Source organism: Battus philenor, unplaced genomic scaffold (assembly GCF_028537555.1).
Source record: "Battus philenor isolate CCGP_79_NKW_IND1 unplaced genomic scaffold, ilBatPhil1.0.hap1 SCAF_2, whole genome shotgun sequence".
Classification (NCBI taxonomy): domain Eukaryota; kingdom Metazoa; phylum Arthropoda; class Insecta; order Lepidoptera; family Papilionidae; genus Battus; species Battus philenor.
In genome coordinates this window covers 7874555-7892511 of record NW_027181682.1, presented here as the reverse complement: position 1 = coordinate 7892511, position 17957 = coordinate 7874555, and the positions used below count along the sequence as shown (strand labels likewise).

Here is a 17957-nt window from a genome sequence, read left to right as displayed (position 1 = left end):
AGAGGACAGAGCGCGAAAAGCCTGTAATTTAATTCTCGTTTTTGGTAGCAAAGCTGTCAATCAGAACGCGTTTGGTCGGTTCCCACTGTCTGGCTAACATTAGGACGAAGAGGGACACTTGAAATAACAGCAACTCACAATGATTTTACATAAAACTATCGTGACGGTAGGGGTTAACAATACGGAGTGTGAACGCTACAAACCTTTCAAAAATAATTGAGGTTTGTTATCACCTACAGAATAAACTACCGGCTGTAAACTATAGTCGATAAACTATTATTGTATGTATTATTAATCAACTTATTATATGTATCCTTAATAATCCTTTTATCAGTTTTAATAAGTTATTTTTGATCTTAAAACGCTATTTCAACAAATAATCTATTAATCATTAACGATTAATTATCCTAAACAATAATAACATTTTTACATTTTAAAGATTTCATGCATCTATTTAGTAAAATAGTAAATGTAGTCATTAATATCTAAAAATAAATATGCTAAAAATCTTTTCTGTGGTTAAATGTCCCAACACTATGTCACACTGCTGACAAAAACCAATAATAAAAATTCAGAAATGATATGTCAAATTAAAACTCATTGATTGCTTTTTCTTCGAACATCACTAGTTAAAATATTTTCTGTTGTGTTACTAAATCGTTCCAAAATTTTATGTAGTGCTTATGACAACAATTATTATTTCAAAAATACTGTTATACTTATCAATTTGACCTCTTTGTGTTTTAATACCCGTTCTTTGTTATGCAACGCTGGTTTTTCTTAGACGAACAAAAAAAACGTAAAAGTAGTAAGTTAAAAACTCAAAAAGTATTGTCAGATCAAAAAGAAATTCAACAGAGTGTTATCATGGCGCAAGAATGGGTTTTCACCGTTTTAGTTCCTAACATAGGTCCTAAAGAGAAAGTTTTTATATCAGGAAGCACTACGGAACTCGGCGGATGGGACTATGCAAAGATTGTTCCCCTCGAACCGAAAGAAGGTACCGATCTTTGGAGTCTAAGGATAACAATACCTAATATCTGTGACGTATTTTATCGTTATGCCATATGTCTCGTTAATGAAGAACCGAAAAATGTTTTTATTCGGAGATGGGAGACCAATATCCAACCAAGAGTTGTTAAAGAAAATATGCAACAACCAACTACTGATATTTTTGGTGAATTTAATGGCAATCATAAAATAAATAGAGGATGGCTAACTAATCAAACATTAGTTCAATTTAAATTTATCAATGATTCATTAAAATTAAAAAGTCGTGTCACAAATAGAATAATTTTAATTAAAGTGACACCTGTTAATTTGTCATTTGGAACTGAAGCACACCTTGAAGATTCGCAAAGTACTGATACAACAGAAATAGAAATTCCTTCAGCTGTTTATGTGGAGGTATCCACTCTTGACAATAATCAGGAAATGTGTCAACTCCAACCTCAGGAACAGTTTGGTAGAGAATATAAACCAAATGATCTCCTTTTAGTTAATGTGTATGCTCCCAATCATAACCTTTTAGCTTACCTTATTGATTTCTACTCATATAGTAGCCGAGCTGCCATGGAAGATCCTCCTTATCATGTTGGTTATACATATGTTCTCCCTAATATGTTCAAACCATCTGAAGGCATTCTCGAGTTACCTATTACTTGTAATGTAAAACACCGTCCTTTGGGGACTGTAAATTTTGAATATTTAATTGTTCAACCTTTGAAAGAAAATATTTGTAACCTTCAAGTCTCTTATGCTAAGCACTGGGATCCTTCTTGGACAGGTTTAGAGGTTGGTCATCGAGGTTTGGGTGCAAGCTTTAAAACTAAGGAGTAAGTAATCATTATAAGCAATATAAAATAATAGGTTATTCCTCTTTTGTATTAAAAACTTTAGCATTGAGCAATATCACCAATAATCTTAATTGATGTTTTACTTTAGTTGTGTTAAACATGACCAGGGATGACATTCACCAATTCTTCTTATCCTTGTCATTTTAAAAATCTGTGACTTTGTTGCCTAGAGTATTTTCTGTAATAATACTATTTTCAGAGGAAATGCTATTCGTGAAAATACAATAGCTTCCCTTAAAAAAGCAGCTGCCAGTGGTGCAGATTTGTTGGAATTTGATGTTCAGCTAAGTAAAGATATGATTCCAGTTTTATATCATGATTTTCATGTATGTATTTCAATGAAAAGAAAAAAGGAGGTTGATTTTACAGAAATGCTAGAATTGCCTGTGAAGGACCTTACTTTGGACCATCTACAAAAACTTAAGGTATAACATTATGTGATGTAGCCGAATTTATTTTTCAAGAGTTTTTGTTGGAGATTTGATTGACTTTTTAAAGCTTTATTTCATCTACAATATGACTTAAATGTGTTTTTATATAAATTATTTATACAAATATAACACAAAAAATAATCAATTGACCAAATTCCCTAAGAACAATTTTAATGAAATAGGCATAATCTTAGAACATAAACATAGCTGGTGTAAGATTAAAACTGCATACTAATTTAAAGTGCAGTTTTGCTACACTGACCACAAAATATATAAGAGATTGTAATAAAAGTTACTACTTAAAGTTCATAGTTCTTATTATTATTAAATAACAATTTTTAATGTCATCCTGGTTGATATTTTTGGAAACACAAAATAGTTTAAAATTTTCACACAACTTTTAATTTATTTACAAACTCTAATAGTTATTATATCTTTTTATAGGTATACCATTTAGTTGAAGGTCGCAACCATGAGATTTTGTTTTTTGATGAAGATTTAGAAGAACATCAACCCTTCCCTACTTTAGAAGATACACTAAAAAGCATTGACATTCATGTAGGGTTTAATATTGAGTTAAAATGGACAATGGAACTAAATGATGGATCTTTTGAATTAAATAATCCATTTGATATGAATGTTTATGTTGACAAGGTATACAATAGTTTTATTAAAACTTTTAATTTGGTTTAATTAATGTTTCACATTGACCTTTCAAAACAAAATTTTATTTGCGTAATTTAATTAATAATTAACTTAAATTACACTTGTTGAAAATATCTGGAGGTTAAACATAAATATACAACATATAATACATAAATGCACTGATTACATATTTTATCAAAATTTACCAACAAATTTCACTAAAATATTCTTATTTCTAACCAACAATTTATTCACCTTTATCGCCTTTTCCATCTAGTATACAAAATCAATTGGTTTTTCTGTAAAATATGTCAACAGAAAGTATATTACTTTCTGGTACCCATAAAATATATTTTTCTTGTTAAAACCTTGTTACTGTTAAGGTCTTGGAGGTGGTGTTGAAACATGCTGGAGAGAGGCGAATTGTATTTTCATGTTTCAATCCTGACATTTGTACTATGGTCCGGAACAAACAGAATAAATATCCAGTGATGTTTTTGACTGTTGTGAGTATATTTAAAATATTTCTGAGTGTTAAAAAATAATGAAAATATGCTTTAGAATAAACTATGAATGATGAATTTTTAGTCATGTTTGCTATCCTAGATTAAATTATATTTATAGAAATTGGACAGTTTTTGTACTAATAGTAGGCCTACAAAATTACTAATTAAAATTTACTTCACAGCCAGCCCTTAAATCTATGACCCTTTTGATTCAATAAAGCCTTCGCAGTTACCTAAAGACAGTGGCGTAGCTATGGTATTTGGGGCCTGGGGCAGATTGGGGCTTGGTGCCCCCCCCCCCCTCCTAAAGAGTCTAAATAATTTCAAAATTCAGAACAGAATGTAGTTAATATATATTTTTTTGGTTCAAAATAATAATAAATATATATAAAATAACATTAAATCTTAATAAAATTTATTGGGAAAATTTAAAACGAACATTCCTCGCTTTTTGGCCTGCAAAGTCATTAATCACATTTTCAAAATCAATAGTGTCGACTAGTTCATGTTCTATTGACATTATTGCAAGATTATTTAATCTATTTATCATTAAATAATCTTGCAATAATGTAATAATTTATTATTTTGTCATTTAGGGCCCTTTTAAAAAACACTTTATGTGTTTTGGGAATGAAAGGCTTATTAAACACTGTGTATATTATATTTTTGTAACCGTTTATTGTTTTTTTTAATGTTCATATTATTTAACAACTTTTTTAGCACAAAAATAATAAAATTCGATATTCTTTTTATGTTATTTACTTTAATTTATGGTTTTCATTTTTCTTTTAACATTTCATTATTCATCATTCAAAAAAAAAATCAAAAAAATTATTTTCAACTTTGGTGCCCCCCCTGCTTGTGGTGCCTGGTGCGGCCGCCCCGCTCGCCACCCCCTAGCTACGCCACTGCCTAAAGATATATATTGTTCCCCAATAGTCTTTACAATAACATTTCATTCATATTAGTTTTCTTTTAGTTTCTTTAGATTAAAAATTGAAACTTACATTTTTTGTTACGTGATATTGTATGTTATTTTAAAACCTAAAATATATAGCTTATGAAGGGATAATGATATGATAAAACTAACATAATCTATATCCGATACTTGATATTCATCAATATGATTCCGAGCCCCTTTGGTATTGATTACTGACTTACGCACTCATCATAAGAATGATTTATATAAATATGGGATACCAACCACCAGAACAATATAACGTGGCCAGTATATATGAAGCAGAAACAAATTATCCTCTTTTATAATTACATCAAAATATTATTCAACAGAGCTGTCTTTTAACTTGAAAGTTTTATGAAATAGAAAATTTCTTTATTTTCATTTAATTTAAAAGTTTAATTAATATAAAGTTTAATTATTTTTTTAAATTTACTTTAAATTACATTCAACTTTTTAAATATGTGATGGCTTCATGTGTTTTGCTGATTTAATTGATTTTATACAGTGGGAGAACCTAAAAGCGCCATTTCATTCAAAAAATGACCATGATAAATGAAGATATAAAAAAAAACATTTAAAAATGTGCAATAACAAAATTTTCTTTTTTGTTACAGGGTGTTACAAACAAGTATCAGCCTTATAGAGACCCTCGGTGCTTAACCATTCCTGCAGCTGTGCAGAATGCTGTGAGTTCAGATATTTTAGGTATTGTAGTTCACACTGAAGACTTACTAAGAGATCCAACACAGGTACATGTTTTCAATGTGTTATTTACTCTTTATTTTTAAAAACTAAGTTACAAACAAGACTTCACTTTATGGTTAGGTGAAAGGAAATCTTATAACTGCAACACCATAAGGGTTTAAATAAATTAAGGGAATGTCAAATTTGCACTCTCTACAGTCAGAATTCTATTGAGTCAACACAAAAACCATTATATAGACAATATTTGTCTACAGAAATAGTCTCTGCATCCTTATAGACTCTTGATGTTGCAAAGGAGATATATCACCTTGAATTTTCACTATTTTTTAGGTAAAATTAGCCACTGATGCTGGACTGGTCATATTTTGTTGGGGTGATGATAACAACGATAAAAATACTATTAAAAAACTTAAGGAGATGGGTTTACATGCTGTCATTTATGATAAGCTTGATCAATACATAACAAAGGATGTTAAGGTATGTTTTAAAAATAAAATTTGTAGTTTACTTTCACTATCACTGCTCACTTTATTCTAGAGCTATTTTAAAAAGTATTTTGCACATATTATGCTTTTTTCTGTTATTGTGGCTTTATCAGGAGAGCATATTCTTGATGGAGGCTCGAGAGTCGCAGAGAGAATTAATGAAATTGGCAGCCGTGGAGGAACAACCCGCTTCTGGCAGCTCAACTACATCACAAAACAATAATGATTCTGAACCACCAGCATTTCTTAACCTTGCGCTATGCAATACTTTACTTGATCGCTCTACAGTGACCTCTCTAGAATCACTTGCATCTTCTATAGATCTTAGAGATGATTTTAGTGAAAGAAATTTAAAACGCAACAAGGAATTAATTATGAAAATTGAAAAGGAAACCCAGGTTAAAGAACAAAAAAATTCATGTTATGGCATCTTACCTTCTGGAGATACAGCAAAGGGTTCACCAAAAAAACTGCGCAAAGACAACAATGAATAAGGAAACTATCTATGTAGTTTCCAATATTTCTAATATACTTGCTCAATTTTTGTTAAATTGTAGTTGCTATAATTTTTTTTTATTTTGTAACTGTAACACCATTTCAAGTAATTACCGATATTATTGTTATAATGTATTCATTATAGTTAAAATATTTTAACTAAGTTTTATTCTAGTGACTATAGCAAAGTAGCCATATAGAGCATTAGAAACTCATATTATGATGTAATAGCTCCTAATCCTGAAAACTTGGTTATCTAATAATATTTAATAATCAGTAATGTGTAACTATGTAAAGGTATTTATTATTCAGAACATTTTATCATTGCTTCATGGTAATAAGGTAAGTCCATAGATTTTGCTTGGTTTCTAACATAAGTTAACAAATATTTTAAATATCTTGATGTAAATTTCACTGTAAAAGTCATACTAATTAATTAAATAATTATATGTATAGAATTTATAACATATATAAAATAATTATTAATAATAACTAGGATAAAAGTCCAATAAATGGATTACCTAGTATGCACTTTCAACTGTGATATATTTAATTTTATAACAAAAAGCATTATTTTGTGATTTTCTTATTATTTTTAATTAAATTTAGTTCCCTTAAAAAAATATTTTCATTAATACGTTATTCAACAAATCTGTTTGAAACTTATCTGTGTGACATGTCTGTGCCTAAAGGATGTCTGTCCTGGAACTAGGTAAAGGTAAATAGTTTGCCATCTACGCTTTTTTGTTGTTTTTGAAGCAATATTCATTGTGTTTTGTCAATGAGAAATGTTAAAATCAAATTAAATGTTAGATTTTTCATTGTTGTATGTTTGTAAGAAAAATGAAACATTTTTTCTTTGTAAAATGTATATTTCAAATAAATAATTAGGTACAGAAATGTAAGGATATAACATTACACTAGTTATTAAGTACTTCAATAACATTGGACGGAATGTTTCAATAACAATCACAACATAAGTTTACATAAAACAAGTAAAAGTATATAAAAATATATATTATGTTTACTTTCCTAAACATTTTGTTAGACACCTTTAAAATGTAAATTACATGTACAAGTTCCTTCATATACACATAGAACTTATTTACAATGGTAGGTAGGCATTATTGCTATTGGCACTAAAATAATTTTTAGTTTTAATATTATTTTGTGCCCATTGGCAGTCTAGTTGGTCAACTAGGATGTATATTGCTAAACATTTTTCGCAATATTCATCCTAGTCTACAATGAGACTACAGATATATTCATCTGAATCTTCTGTGAAAACTATTATTGACTTGTTTTAGTCTAATGATGAAATTATAACATTCTCTGAATTTTACATATATATAACTGAATCACATGTTAGAAACAATTTAAAAACTATCTAATTACGACATAAAATTTAACATGTTAAAAAGTAATATCATCAGGCATTTATTTCTTTAAAATGAGGTATTCGGATACGTCGGCGATTCAATAATTATGTGTGAATACAAAATAGTATCAGCTCTACATCCTTTACAACTTGAAGTAGAACTTAATTTGATGAAATTCTATAGGCAGTAACTGTCCTGGAGGTTAAGCTGAAATATTATTCTTTTGTACACTCCCCTATAAGTAATATGCTGTCATATTAATGTAATTTCGAATCTAAATTTCGCTATCACAATGTCAAGGTATCTAAAGACTGCTTCAGAGTACAATTGAAAAAAAAATCCACAAATTTGTGTATACGAGATTAATAGTATCAGCAATACTAAGGAATTTAAATTTTAAAATCATGCTCTGTTAATACATGTTCACTTATTTAATAAATAAATAATTCAATTCCGGTACAATAACATCAGTTCTTTAAAAAATATATGATAAAAGCTTGCCTTTGGTTTTTAAACGTTATAAAACAAATATATTTAGGCTGCTGTTTATGACATAAATTTCTGGACTAGTTGTAATAACGCCATCTAATAAAAACAATATGATAAATAGCTAAATTATATTAATATTACTGAGAGTCAATATTCTTTTTGAATCTTATTTAACTTGTAACGGATTTTATTAATGATTGTCTCAATAAATATTATTTTTGACCCTAATAAGAAAAATAAATCAATAAAATTTATAATATTTCTTAAATCTTACAGCAATTGTATAAATATTTTTTGTGATTACGTGATATCTTTACGTCTAAGTAATGTAAAATGTAAATAAAACTAATAAATATACTTAAATCTATGTGTATGAAAGTAAAATAGGTATAACAGATGTACAACAGATTACATAATAATTGGCGCAGTTCATTAATGATAATACATAAAAAAATTAAGTTATTTTTGCTGAAATAAATTCTGAAAGCTTGTTAAGAAGTGCATTGTTATTTAAGTAAAAGAACTTCACTTGAATGGTCCAAGAAAAGTGGTTTGTTTAAACTACTTGCGTGCTACTTTAAAATACGCCCTGCGCTAAAAAATGTGTACACGAAAATTAGCCCTGTCAAGAATTTGTTAAAGACCTTTTAGGCTTGAAAAATTCTATAAAATGTTGATAATCAAAAGATTTAGTGAAAGTTTCAATAGTCACTTATTAAATTGCTAATTGAAATTATTAAAATATTTAGCATAATAAGTTATAACTTACGACTGTTTTAAAATTGTGTATTACTTAATAAAGGTAACGATTATAATATATGTTACTTTACACAATATTTTAAATACAATGATTTACAAAACTTTGTTTAATTGTAATCCATGATGATGTAAATCATTATGGAAAACTAGTTTATAACATTTTCTTTCGCACATAAAATAACCAATCCTAACGAAAGGATTACGTTTAGATACAATCATACCACATATCGCTATATCATATTCTTCATACCGAGAGTGTTATTCAAATTATATAGATATGATATTGGACGGAATATCGTGTTTTAATAAAAATTATTATTTTGATTAGGTAACATGAAAAATTTAGCAATGCCAGCGGGTGGTTTTGTTTTAAGATGTTCTTCTATAAACTGACACGGACATACATATTTCTCACCGTGCCGTCCAGGCACCATACTCGTAAGATTTAATCGGTTTTTGACAGCATGCGCTCCCCATCTTCCCGCATAACGCAAAAATAGTAGCGCGGCTCTTTCCTGTGTAAAATAAATATAAACTGTACCTAAGATCAGTTTTAGGATACAATTTTAAAGTTTATAAGTAAAGATGACTTGCCGAGACGAAGGAATGTCAATCGATACCACGGCGCCTAAGCCAGTCATTGCAGGCTGGGCAACAGGCGCGAGTATCTTTAGGTTCTTTATTCCTTAAAATTTCTTCCACATATTGACAAGGGCAGAGCGCGAGAGGTAAATGTCGCGGAGCCGCGGGGTTTCCGCCTTCCTCGTCTAGAGTCCAGTATAGACGACGCCGCAAGAAGTCTTTTCCCCACCGTTGTAGATATCGTAGATACACTTGCTCTGCCATATCCTGCACATTTATACACCTCGCTTACCCACCACTATATTACATGTATAACATGCTAAATAAATTTATGAAAAATATGTTATAAAGACCTGTGTGCCAGTAAAATAAGTGCTGTAATAGCTATAAGCTAATAATAAAATAATGTTTGGCTATGGTACAACTGAGTGTCTATTTACTTATTTATACAGTGTTACCATGGCTGTCAGAATATATATTGTAAATTGATTTATACATAGTCACAAAACACAAGCATGCAGGCACAAACATATATGCATACCATCTAATGTCTCAATGTAATGAGTGGAATTCATTGCTACAGAAGATTATCTATTTAGTAGTAAAACACCTGTTGTCTGACTTGATGTTTAATATGCCTTATCTGTGGGTACCAGGTATGGCAAGTATCAAATCAGGTATACAACCTATTTAGTCTTTCTTGCAATGTTTTTATATTACAACAACAGTAAGACAATTTATTGTCATACTGAGGATGAACATTAGTATGCCCCACATTAACTGTTAAGCAAGGTTGCACCATGGTTCATTATCATAACAATACCTTACTGATTACTAAACACACAGTATCTATTTATCAAATGCAATAGTTATATAACTAAACTAAAAAATAAATAGAAAAATATAAACTTCATAATCTAAAATTCTGTTGAAAAGCTGGTCATTTTAATCATTATCTTGAGACATGAGATCATTGATATAGTAAAACTAGTTCTCTTGAAATCCAAAGATCTACTTTAGCCAGTGAGCTGAAATAATAGTTAATGTCCTTATTAAAATCCTTTTTAATATCCATCTAGATACCCAATGCGAGATCCACCACCAGGACATAATTAGTTTCATGAATTTAGCTAGCCAAGTTTAAAATGTCAATGCCAATATAATGTTATTATTGCAATAGCATTAATATTCTATAAATAGTTTTTCAAATATAATATTTTCCCAAAGAATTTTTTTGAACAAGCTTACATTAGATTTATTAAAATATAACCTAATAAGGTTAGTAATGTGATAAAAAATGGGTAAAATATATTTTAGGTTCCTGATAGCTAACATTTAACAGGTGACTTTAAGGAACAATCTATAATTAAAAAAAATCTAATTTAGTTAGCATTTCTCAAATGTTAAATTTGATCAAAGGTTAATTCCAAGTTAGTAAACCTTTACCATTTCTTAATATTAAATAGCATGATCTATTTTAGTATGTGATTAATTATTATGGGTTATAGTGTTTGTCAAGGCTAGATTATATCTTATTAAATATCTGTTTATGTTTCATGACCACAAATAAAGAATGTTAAGGATATGGCATTGCATAAGTAATTAACACTTTGTAGCAAGAGGTTGATGCTTTTATCAATTCAAACATCTACAACATCCTATTTACCAGATGTCAAGTAATTTGACATTGAACCTACTTATGACGATTATTTAAAAATTGTCTTTCTTTGTCCTGAAATAGCTCATTTATAACATTACTAAATTTAAAGTCAAGAATTCAAGTATTATATTATCTTAGAATTTTAAAAATATAACCAATGTATATGATGATAAATTCACTTATTGTAAATATATTATAAAGTTATAAATAAGTACAAATATTTTTAGTGTTTTTTTTTTTAATTTCTATAGAAATTGTTTAAAAATGAACTCAAAATATTCTTTAAAAAATAACTACTGTTATTATAAGTGTCAATGACATACCTGTTTTCTGGACAACCTTGTGGACTGGCTACCTTGTATAACAATGTCATTTACAGTGACATCGAGCCGTTGCTCCCAACCTTGCATAATACTTTTTCCTTCTTCACTTTCAATAAATTGCTGTATGTGTGCAATACAAGGCCCAGAATCAAAGTAAATGAAACACAGATTAACTTTATGGCATGAAATCTTTCCTCTATCATCCAAAGCCAGCAATAATTTATGTTTATTCAGTAACTTGTTAACACTGCCTAAGCATTGTTCCAATCCTTTTGAAAGTCTTAACTTTATCCACATACAGAGAAAAATAGCCATAGCATTTAGTATTAACCATAATACTCCAAGTGAAAAAAGGGTGAGACCAGTTAAGCCAGAAAATAGTAGAGACAAGAGCACCAGAAAAGCAAGTGTTATCCAACAAATTAATACTCTTTTATAGCAAATATTGTAAAGTGTAAATCGAGCATCATTGACAAGAAGTTCCATTGCATGAACATATTCTTCAACAGTAAGCTGTAATAAAAACAATATGTATATTAATTCTATATGCTAATAAGAATATAATGCTTATAATAAGAGATCTTAATTTCTCCTGAACATCATTATGTATCATCATATTTTACTTTTTATTTATTTGATTGAATACTGATAATCCACATATATCATATTTATATGCATTGCATTATAGTCAGTTCAATATTCATGATGTGATGCATATCTAACTCAAGTTTAAGTGTGGACTTAGTTTGCATAAAACTTTTGTTTTTACTCAAATCCTGACTTGTAACATATATAAATTAAATGATTTCAAGTTATTCTAAGTATATTAATAATTCACATACTGTTAAACCTTGAGCCATAAGTTCTTCAGGAACTAATTCAGGTCGAAATCTTGCTGCTGTTATCCAAGGCCAATTTGTATTTACAGGCAAAACCGTCACCAGTAAGTCTCCATTTGCTATGAAAATAGTTATGTAACAAAAGTAGTCTAGTAAATAAATAAAAAAGACATATATAATAAAAAGCAATCTTAATTTAATTTACAAATACTAGTAAATTTAATAAACATTTAAAATATTTGATCCTTCTTGATAACTAAGACAACAAAATGGACCAAGAGTTTATGAAGTAATAATTTTTCATTTTTTTTATAGAAAAGTGTAAAAAATTAAAATAAAAGAATAGTTAAAGTATTAAAAACTTATTTTACATTAAACTTACAAAAGCCAGGACGTATGCTAACAAATTCTACACTTTTAGCAGGAGCGCCAGGTGATACAGGTTCGATATTCTTGTCCCCTCTTTCTAAATTTACGTGAACAGTTTCAGTATTTAAAACAGCTGGTGGTGCATTAATAGAAGTACTTGCTGCAGTGGAATTTAATACTTTTTCTTCTGATTCAGGGACATTGTTTTCTTGAGATTCTTCATCGAATTTTACCCAGGTATTCCGAGTACTATCTTGGTTTAAATTTCCATTTGATGGAATAACACCTTGTGATATTTTATCCTGATTGGTATTCATTTTATAACCCACATGAAATTAATTTTTAAATATTTGTTTACAGATGTTTTAAATGATTGACTTAAAAAATTTAATCTTATTTAAAACCTTCCAAATAATGGTACATATACTTGACGTTTCTATAGTGACGTTTACGTCACAGTTTTCAGTATTACAAGCTATTAAAACTGTTTGATTAAAAAAATTATGTATGTTTTAATAGTTTCAGGTCATATTTTGGAATAAGCTTATGAACCATATCATAAAAAACTTTATTACAAATAATTTTTAAGTTATTGAGTATTAATAATACATGATTGTAAAAAATAATTTTATGTAAATACTTTAAAATGTGAAAAAAAAATATCTTACAAGACCGTGTTGATTTGTTTGAAAGAAGAAATGTTTTTAAATTAAAATGGTTATACATATCAATGGTTTAAATATACTCAATATGTGTCAATAAAAAGTTTAGTTCATAATCTATTAGTAGATAACGAATTTTAATGAGTTAAATTAAGTATTATTTTAATATGTTTGATGATTAATACAAAAACTTTTTTAATAGTCGGTATTTATGGAAAGTTTGTGGTTCACGGCCTCCGTATGTTCATTTTTCTATATTATCGTTTGGACAGTAACTCGTTAAAATTATTTATCTGATTTAGTGTTAATAATTGTTTACAGTTAATAAAAATGCAGTTTACGAAAGACAAATTATACTACAGTGTATATTTCTATAAATTTGCGTTTTAAAAAAATATCAGTTTAAATTATTCCTATGATAATTTAGTTAGGATTAATTATATTATATTATTTAGTTTAATTTAGTTAACGCTTTGAAAACTGTCGACATAAGTGTTTCTCTGAGAAAAGCCGCTACAACATTCTGTGCGCCGATAGCTACACTCTCTAGAAAAAAAGAAATCTTAGGAGGGTCAATTAAAAAACTGGACCAGCGACTGTTATTTATAATAAGAAAGACATTGATCGGAAAATAAAAGATGAAAAATTGCAATTAAGAACGGGATTACTAAAAGAGAAGAAAGTACAAGATAAAATGATTACAATACAAAAAGAACCATGGGAAAAAAGAAACCTTAATTAAATTTTAGATTTATTTTCTCTCATATTTCATCCAAAAATTCAAAACTGTGAAACGTTTATTCATTTTTTGTCAACATTATCATAATCATAGGACTGACTAGCTAGACATAAGCTTGCCTTATAGATTTAAAAAGGGATCGGTTTGAAGCAGTCTGTAACCAATGTCTTTGCACGACTTTCAAGCACTGGCTCCAGAGTATAGATGTAAAAAAGCTGATTTAAAACGTTTAAAACCAAAAGTGGCGGTTTAAAACCCCAAATAAATCTTTTTAAACGGTTTAAAACTCGCCTACTAAAATATAAGAACAGTGTTTTTACACATCATTATCAAAAATACTTGGTCTTGTGTTAGTTACCTATGCAGTTTATACCTATGTAGGTAAGTATATTACATATAAAGTACTATAATTATAAAGAAACAATATTACATACAATAGATTAAAATATGTACCTAAATCATAAAGAAATTGTGGATAGGAGTTTGACCTTTATTTCCAAGTAGTTAAGGTCTACTCAAAGGTCCACTCCTCAATTTCTGTTCAAAGAGTTTGCCGACAGAGAGCCACCGCTGACTGCTATGCACACACACAGTCTGTCAAGAAAGTCATGAAAAGAAATAAAGTGTTGCCATATTTAATTTTAGGACAGAAATGTCAGTCAGTTTTACAAAGATAGTGGCGCCCCATAAATTTTCATGACTTTCTTGACTGTATGATCATCATGTTGTCGAGTGGACTGTGTAATATTAGCCAGTTTTTTTATTACTTTCAAGAAAAAGTCGGGTACCTAATAATCTAATTTTATAACAGCTCATTACATTTTAGTTATTTAGTAATGTTTGGCATATTTGGTACGAGTACCTTTATATTGAATCCAAATTTGTACATTTTTTTATAATACTGGCAACACTGACATGTCCGCACGCAACACGCTATGTATGCGTGTGTGTGGTGTGGAGTAGGCGAGCTGGCAACGTTGCATCTTGACGTCTCTCCACGTGAGAAGTGCAAGTGTGTGAGTTTGGTTTTAAACCGAATGAAACTGATTGATAAATCTTTTCAAAATAACCAATATAGTTAACTAGATAATAGTTTTTCAACTTAGCCAGGTAATGTCTACGCTTGGAATAGATAATGTGTTTATATTTAAGAAAAACATAGTCGTCAACACTAAACGTTTAAAATCGAAAAAAATGGGTTTTTTCGGTTTTAAACGGTTTTTTTCGTTTTAAACCGATTGGTTTAATTCGTTTTAAACCGGCCTTACATCTATACTCCAGAGTCAACATATACTTTTTTGATTATTCAAGATTCCTGTATACCTCGGCAAATCAATATTAAGGAGTATGTCTGGTATTCTTATTATTTCTTGTATACAGCTCGCTTTTCTGATCAAATAAGAGAAAAAAGAACAGACATTAGAAGTGTAGCCCACATTTTCTTCTGTTTCGTATTAAATGTGATCTTTTCCTTACTTGATTTTCTCATTTCGCAGGTGAACGAAAATACGACATCCTAATTTTATATCCAACAGTATCAATTTCAATTCTAATAATAACAACACTAAGCCACCATCTCTATGTATCTCGTATAATTTATATAAAAGAGAGGGAAAATTTTAGTTAGCAAACCAATTATTTCATATGAGTATCGGTCGGCAGGACGAAATTTGTACGAATTAAATGCTCCTATTCCGACGTGCTATTGCGACTTTTTTAATTTCAATATCTATTCTGTCGGTTCCGGATTCGAAATACCAGAAGTTGATAAAGTAGTATAATCAATAGATACAAATTAGAGATTTATTTTATATTAATTTGTGGTAGTCTTCCATGCAGCCCTCGAAATATTGTTTATTTTACATACTCGACATAAAATTCAATACGATACAAATGACATTTAAAAACATACAAAATACACACGCAATATATAAATATAAAATATTAAATAATACAGGCAAAGTTAAATTAAATAACAATTCAAAACAAAATTCATTACGGATTATTATTTTTAATAAGAGAACAAAACTTTGTGTCAGTTAACGTAAGGTTAAAATGACTGCGTCGTTAGTTCATCGATTCAGCCCATAGACGCCCACTGCTGGGCGTAGGCCTCCGCAACGATATCTATTTAGGGGATATACTGTAATCGCCACGACCAGCGGGTTGGCGATTGCAGTGTTATCTTTATGGTTCGTAGAGGATGCTGCTGCCCATCCTCTGGAATCTTGTATACGAAATTAATGCAAAAAGTGTGAATCATATAAGATTGTACCCCAGGAATCGAATACGCGACTTCTTGTTTTTGTATAGCTATGAATTGTATATATAAATAAAATTAATTAACCTCTGATAGCAATTCTACAGAAGCTCTTATTTGCTTATTCATTTATTATTTTCTTATTCTTATGTGCTCCGCGTAGTAGAGATTTGTTACGTTTAGCAAATTAATTTTTATTTAAAATTGAAATATATTATAATTCACTTGCAACTAACCTTCGGTATATTAATTTACTTAACAAATAAGTTGCAACTTACATCTCATACATCTACCTACGCATCATGGACATAATTTAAGAAAATATAATGTTTCATGTAATACACAGGATCTCTGGTATCTAAGACACAAGGCCAAGCCTGAGGTCAAGCCTAGTTTAAATACTAAACGTATCACGATATGATAATATTAAACACTTGTAATTTATAACGCATTTTGAGTACCAATAACTATTCATACGTTAAGAAATACGTACATCTTCAGCGGTCAACTTTGACACAGTATTTGTTTTTATTTTAGTTCTACCGCCACCTTGTCATATTGATGAATAATAATGTATAATACTTTGCACAAGAAATGTATATGTTTAAAAAAATAAAAAAAACCTAGACTTTTTTGGTTTGAACTAATCAAGATATCTGAGTTCCGTTACTTCACCACCTGCAAATATTTTATCAGAACCTTCGTTCTTAAAGGGCTCCTGATCGACCTTCAAAAGTACACGGAAGACTCGACGGGGTCTACGTTGACGAGGCAAAAATGAAGGTTGACAATTCGTAAAGAGAATCCACGACAGTTTAACTTCTTTCAATAGTGAAAAATTAAAATTTTGGCTTTACTTTGCGAATCATGTTAACAGACAATATTTCAATAAGATCAGCGACTGTTACTTGTACAGACGTGCATACTCAGTACAACTAAACATTCTCACTTTTTTTCCGAGAATTATTAATCCGGTGTTTAAACATAGCCGCAACACAAATCTTCATAGATCTTTTCGAGTTTTGTCCAGTTTTGGGAATATGGTAAAAATGAATGAAAAAAAAACGTCTGGGGATTATGTGCAAGAAAATTATTGATTACGTTATCCCACATGGGCAAATAAATTCTTATAATATCTGCTTAGGGTTTCACCTTTAATAAATATCTTCTTATCATTTTATTATTCATAAAATTAATAACAACACTATTTACACGTGTGTATTTAACCACCACGAAAAAACCGGCGATCATTTGCCGAAAAAAATATGAATATAATACATCCACTTATATTTATAAGGTGGATTACAACACGAAATCATTACAAAATTGATAAAGAATAAATACTTCTATATTTAGTATATAAAACGTTTTTGAATATGAGTATATGCCACTACGTGCAGAATAATTTATTTAGGTCACGGACAAATGCTCTTTGCTTAATAGCATTTAGAGTTTCTCTAGAATCCAGAGCGGTAAAGACGTTTAGTCTAGGCCACTTGATAATAATTAAGTTCAAAGGCTTCCTGGGTAGAGTAGGTAATGTAGTACGGTTGGTAAATTCTAATTTAGAAATACTCTCTATTACATGTACATTAAACTGTTATCACCCAGCACAAGAAATTTGTTAAAGCGTAGATTATTCTAATACAAATTTATTAAACTTTTTAAATAATTTCACCACATTTAAGACTAAATAGAGCATCAACAGTTCATTTCTAATTTAAGTTTATTAAGGTGTACATTATTGTCACCTCTCGCAGTCTGAAGATATTGCTACCTTTTCAAATCGTGTAAAGCATAACGTCTATTTTT

At 29.4% G+C, this 17957-nt stretch overlaps 2 protein-coding genes across 4 annotated transcripts; one reads left to right on the top strand and one right to left on the bottom strand.

Moving 5' to 3' along the window:
- Positions 1–613: 613 nt before the first annotated feature.
- Positions 614–7909, top strand: LOC137922491 (glycerophosphocholine phosphodiesterase GPCPD1-like). The gene is made up of 7 exons (XM_068765510.1): positions 614–1835; positions 2056–2281; positions 2732–2941; positions 3316–3438; positions 5014–5148; positions 5435–5581; positions 5703–7909. The coding sequence occupies exons 1-7, from the start codon at positions 763–765 to the stop codon at positions 6081–6083; spliced, it is 2295 nt and encodes a 764-aa protein (XP_068621611.1). The 5' UTR covers positions 614–762; the 3' UTR covers positions 6084–7909.
- A 345-nt stretch (positions 7910–8254) lies between these two features.
- LOC137922489 (uncharacterized) lies at positions 8255–12911 on the bottom strand. Of its 3 annotated transcripts, XM_068765508.1 has the most exons (5): positions 12498–12911; positions 12119–12234; positions 11277–11789; positions 9306–9560; positions 9146–9226 (listed from the first exon to the last, which is right to left on the bottom strand). In XM_068765508.1, exons 1-4 carry the CDS (start codon positions 12799–12801, stop codon positions 9321–9323), a joined length of 1173 nt encoding a protein of 390 aa, XP_068621609.1. In that variant the 5' UTR covers positions 12802–12911; the 3' UTR covers positions 9146–9226; positions 9306–9320. The 3 variants fall into 3 exon arrangements, with proteins under 3 accessions (XP_068621610.1, XP_068621608.1, XP_068621609.1); XM_068765509.1 differs by lacking the exon at positions 9306–9560 and having other exon boundaries at positions 8255–9226; XM_068765507.1 differs by having other exon boundaries at positions 9136–9560.
- Positions 12912–17957: the final 5046 nt, after the last annotated feature.

Bases quoted from the DNA above. Each gene is read 5' to 3' on its own strand.
- LOC137922491 (XM_068765510.1), top strand. From the start codon at position 763: ATGCAACGCTGGTTTTTCTTAGACGAACAAAAAAAACGTAAAAGTAGT. The intron at 2,282-2,731 runs GTATAACATTAT...ATCTTTTTATAG, and splicing joins ACCATCTACAAAAACTTAAG to GTATACCATTTAGTTGAAGG. The intron at 3,439-5,013 runs GTGAGTATATTT...TTTTTGTTACAG, and splicing joins CAGTGATGTTTTTGACTGTT to GGTGTTACAAACAAGTATCA.
- LOC137922489 (XM_068765507.1), bottom strand. From the start codon at position 12,801: ATGAATACCAATCAGGATAAAATATCACAAGGTGTTATTCCATCAAAT. The intron at 12,235-12,497 runs GTAAGTTTAATG...CTATTTTCATAG, and splicing joins TAGCATACGTCCTGGCTTTT to CAAATGGAGACTTACTGGTG. The intron at 9,561-11,276 runs GTATGTCATTGA...ATAAATGTGCAG, and splicing joins CAAGGTTGTCCAGAAAACAG to GATATGGCAGAGCAAGTGTA.